General features: G+C 53.9%; 1 protein-coding gene across 1 annotated transcript; it reads left to right on the top strand.

Moving 5' to 3' along the window:
- The first annotated feature begins 1,114 nt into the window (after window positions 1-1,114).
- On the top strand, window positions 1,115-3,894 carry LOC125635837 (homeobox protein Nkx-6.1-like). The gene is made up of 3 exons (XM_048848087.2): window positions 1,115-1,433; window positions 1,551-1,735; window positions 3,600-3,894. The coding sequence occupies exons 1-3, from the start codon at window positions 1,115-1,117 to the stop codon at window positions 3,801-3,803; spliced, it is 708 nt and encodes a 235-aa protein (XP_048704044.2). The 3' UTR covers window positions 3,804-3,894.
- Window positions 3,895-4,403: the final 509 nt, after the last annotated feature.

The raw sequence follows: 4,403 nt of genomic DNA, 5'->3' as shown, positions 1-4,403 counted from the left end.
ACTTCTGCAGATCTGGGCTGTATTCGCTCTGTGCCTCAGTTCCCCATCTGTAAAATGGGGATAAAAGCATTTCCCTACCTCACGGTAATGCTCAAATGCTATGGTAACAGGGGCCATATCAGAACCTGGGATCAGTAGCTCCATAGACAGCAGCAGCACGGGTCTGGGCGCATGAAATGCCGGATTCTGCCACCCCTATGCACATTGAGTATCGCCGCACTCTGCGAGTTGTCCCACTGAAATCAAGCAAGGTGCTTCTCGGCATGAGTGGGGGAAGGGGGGGACAGGATCCGACCCTAAAGGGTTAATTCATAAGAACAAAGAGCCCCCAAATGCAGAGGGCATCAAGCGAGAGAGGGGAGTGAGGCACAAGGAAAAGCAAAGGAATCACTACCTCAAATGAAGATATAAATCGGTGCCACCAATAACCGTGCAGCCTGCATTCCCCTAACCAGGAGGAAGTCCCCGGAAGCTAGAGTGTTCCCATGTGAGCCAAGCTTTGCTTCCTTACTCTTCAGGCCTGTGGGCCCCTTCCACTGCCCTAACTCTGGCTCTGGGGGTGGCATATTTCCAACCAAGGAACCAGGGCAGAAATTGGCAAGGAAAAGGGGGTTGGGAGAGAGGAGACCTTGGGGCGCTTTGCCTCCTGGATTTATGTACATAGAACCTCTCCCCCCAGCTCCCGTTTGTTGCCATATCCATGGGCTGGCAGCTCCACCGGAGTTGACAAATTGGAAACAATGGGATGGAAGTGACTCTGCAGGTTTGTGTGTGTGTAAACCCAAGGGGCACCGCACCAGCGACCCTGGGATCTTGGGAGATTTCTGAAGCTCCTGTCAAGTGGATCTCACCCCACCCCCCTTTCCAGCTCCCCGGCCCATCCATTAATTGGATCCCTTGTTGGTCCGGACACCTTTTTCATCTGCTACTTAGGGGCGAACAAAAGCTCAGCAGGAGCCATTAGCACTTCAGGGTCCCTGCTCCGGATATAAGGGAGGGAGCGGGGCTGGCCTGTCTGTATGATCAGGCCAGGAGCGCGCTCAGCCCCTCACCTGCCGCCTCCGCCTCCTCCCGGTGCAGGGACCCCCTCGCCGATCTCTGGCACAGCCTGGCCATGCTGACTACGACCCTGCTGCCCTTTGGGCTGCCCGCTCCGGCCCTGCTGACTCACCCCGGCCCCCAGCTCCCCGGACACTCCCCCAAGGCTCCGGCGGGGAAATCCTTCACCATCAACGCTCTGCTGGGCCGGGCAGACCCCTCGCCGCCGCCGCCGCCGCCACCTCCTGGCCCCGGGCGCTGGGACCCCGTCTGGCCAGACAGCGCCTGGCCGGGCGGTGCGCTCCAGCTGTGCGCCCAGGCGCATCCCCTCCTGCAGCCTCGGCCGCTCTATCCCGTCTGCTACCCGGGCTGGCGGGCCCCTCTGAGAGCCCCAGGTAAGAGCCTGATGTCCCCCGACTCTCCCCACCGCTCCCCCCGCCCCGGCCAGGGCCCCCCACTCGTGGCCACGCACCCCGCGCCTCTCCTCTGAGCTGTTTCGTCTTTACGCACAGGGTATCTGCTCTCCAAATGCTGCTTCCCAGGCTTCAGAGCCAAGTCGGGCAAATCCAAGCGGGTCAGGACCATCTTCAGCAGCGACCAGCTGGCCCGGCTGGAGAAGGAGTTCGCCCGGCAGCAGTACATGGTGGGCACCGAGCGGTGTCTGTTGGCCTCCGCTCTCCACCTCACCGAGGAGCAGGTAAGACAAGCCTGTCTCTCCCCCAGCTCTGTACCTAGATGGTAGGGATGGCAGTGCCAGGGGAACCCAGGAAGATAGCGCCTCCTCCATCTGCAAAGTGGCCTGCCCCATGGCCTGGATCCCCAGTGTGTCCAGCTCCAAGGGGGACAGAAAGAGTCAGATGAAGCCACCCAGGGCTTGAGCCCTACATAGGCTTCACAGGTTTCTCTGCATCCTCCCTGGAGTTGGGCACACATTCCCGTTGACTTCAATACAAGTTTTCCTCCAAATAAGGATGCTCCAAATAAGGGCTGCAAGATGGAGCATTTCCCAGTTCTCCACCCCCCACCCCCCAGTGCAGGACGCACTCTCCCATGGGCTTTCTCTAGCTTTTCTATGGGGCGGGGGGGAGAAGGGACTGTATACATAAGAACCTCCCAAGGGAAGGGGAGTAGAAACCTTCTGGAGCCCAAGGCAGACTGAATAAAGTCCTTGAGAACAAATGGGGGTGTGTGTGGAGGGGAGAATTCCAGCAGCAGCTCCCATCTAGGAACAATGTGGAAACCTCTGTGAGCTTGATTCTGTCCTCCTTACTCTGGGCCTGACCCAGAGCCCACAGAAGTAGATGGGACTTCTCCTGCTGGCTCCAGGGCTTTGGATCAGGCTCTCTGAGTAGCTCAATGGCTGTGGCTCAAGGTGCTACTAACTGGGAGTAAGCGGGGAAGACTCTAGTTCCAGAGGCTCTTAAAAGCTGGATTTTTTGTACCTATTTCTCTTGCTGCGGTCTGGGATAGTAACAAGTCTCTGAAGTCTGAGCTTTCCAAAACAGGGCCCAGTATTATTACTTATATCGCAGCAACAGCTCCACTTAGGAACTGGGTCCCATTATCCTAGGTGCTATAGGACCCCTGGTCAGAAGCAATATCTTCCCCCAAAAGCTTACAATCTAAATAGACAAGACAAAGTACTATTCCCCTTCTTCTCCAGGTGGGGAACTGAGGAACAGACAAGCCTGTAGCAGAACAGGGAATTCACCCCAGACTAACCATTGGACCATTCCCCACTCAACACCCCTGGATGCTGCTACCGTGGCAAGCTGCCCTGATGAGATCCAGCTGATGGCTAGGGCCCAGATCCTGAAAGGTATTTAGGTACCTAATGCCCATTGAACTCAATTGGAATTAGACACCTAAAGAACTCTGAGGATCTGGGCCTAGGTTCTCAGCATCTCACAGGAAGGAGGAATCAAACCCAGCTCTCCTGAGTCAGTCAACACCCCTTTACCCCCATTCAGGGATAACTGGCTCTCTCCAGCAACTAGTCAAATGTGTATTTCGACTGATCCTGATCTGACCAAAACCAATGGGAGTTTGACAGCTAATCGGCACAGGATGGGGCCCTCGGATGGGCCTGTTAGACAGGGATCCATGAGGAGAGGCAGAGGGGGCTGGCTGTCATCTCCCACACCTCCACACAAACTTTTCAACCAGGGAGGCATCTCTGAAGCTCCATCTACCTCAGGTTTTGCACGGGTGTCCGTCACCACAGCATCTGAGCCCTTCCAACGTTACTAGGGCTGTGTCTACACTGCCCCTTTCAGCGCTAAAACTTGAGTCGTTCAGGGTTGTGAAAAAACACCCCCGAGTGACAAGTTTTAGTGCTGAGAAGGGCCAGTGTAGACAGCGCTTTATAAATAATAAATAAATAATAAAGCGACCACCCCTCATTCGGGGGGGGGGGAGGGGTTATCACCCTGGCAATAAAGTATGTCTACACTGCCCACATCATGGCGCAGCCGCGGCAGTGTAGATGTATCCTAGATCTGCTTAGCGAAGGTCCCTGGTAGAGTCTGGGTTTTAAAAGTGAAGCGTTTTCTGTTCCAAAGGTAAAAGTGTGGTTCCAGAACAGACGGATTAAGTGGAGGAAGCAGAGCCTGGAACAGCAACAAGCCAAACTGGTGAAGATGGGTCTGGCCACTCCCCAAAGGAGCCAGGATTCGCAGACCTACCAGAGAGAGGAAGGGGACAGGGACTTTACCAAGGAATCTACCAATGATCAGGAAGGTTTGTCCTCCCCTCACTTGGAGTAATCTACTGCACATCTCTCTGGACAGACTCTCCTGTTCTGTGCTTCGGGTCCTCACCCCTGTACATACTGTATTATAGCTGGCAATGTGCATATATAATATATACAGTGTAGGGATTATTTTTTGCAGTGCAAAAATAGATTAATTTATGCAATTGTTTAAAAAATAAAACACAATTACTCTGCCACTCTAGCCAGCTCAGGTTCTTACACCAGGCCTGTCACTGGGCTCTGGGCACCTACATGTGAATTATGTAGTCATTGGCTCTGTAATGTAAAACAGTAGCACTCAGTAGGCTTCTCTGAATCGGTGTCAGGATAAAAATGTATCCCAAAGTCATCACCCCCTTCTTATTTATTTAACAACCCCTCCTCCCCCACCCCCTTCATAATAAATCTCTGATTTAGCCTGGAACGCTGCCTCTCTTTGTTCATGGTAACGCACTTGCAGGATTTTTTTTCGTCTTACTGGCATGACTTCTCGTTGCCTAGCTGCTCTTTGTATAAACAACAAAACTTTTTGGTGAAGCGGGGAGATAAAATAAAGGCACTTCCCCCCACCCCCAAACAGAATGGATTCTCGATGAGCGGGGCATAGTAGGAA

Source organism: Caretta caretta, chromosome 4 (genome assembly GCF_965140235.1).
Source record: "Caretta caretta isolate rCarCar2 chromosome 4, rCarCar1.hap1, whole genome shotgun sequence".
Taxonomy (NCBI): Eukaryota; Metazoa; Chordata; order Testudines; family Cheloniidae; genus Caretta; species Caretta caretta.
The sequence above is the reverse complement of the archived record's forward strand: the minus strand, read 5'-3'. Positions and strand labels throughout refer to the sequence as shown.

Coding starts and splice junctions, on each gene's coding strand:
- LOC125635837 (XM_048848087.2), top strand. CDS start 1,115: ATGCTGACTACGACCCTGCTGCCCTTTGGGCTGCCCGCTCCGGCCCTG. Junction 1,434..1,550: donor GGCCCCTCTGAGAGCCCCAG/GTAAGAGCCTGA, acceptor CTTTACGCACAG/GGTATCTGCTCTCCAAATGC. Junction 1,736..3,599: donor TCCACCTCACCGAGGAGCAG/GTAAGACAAGCC, acceptor TCTGTTCCAAAG/GTAAAAGTGTGGTTCCAGAA.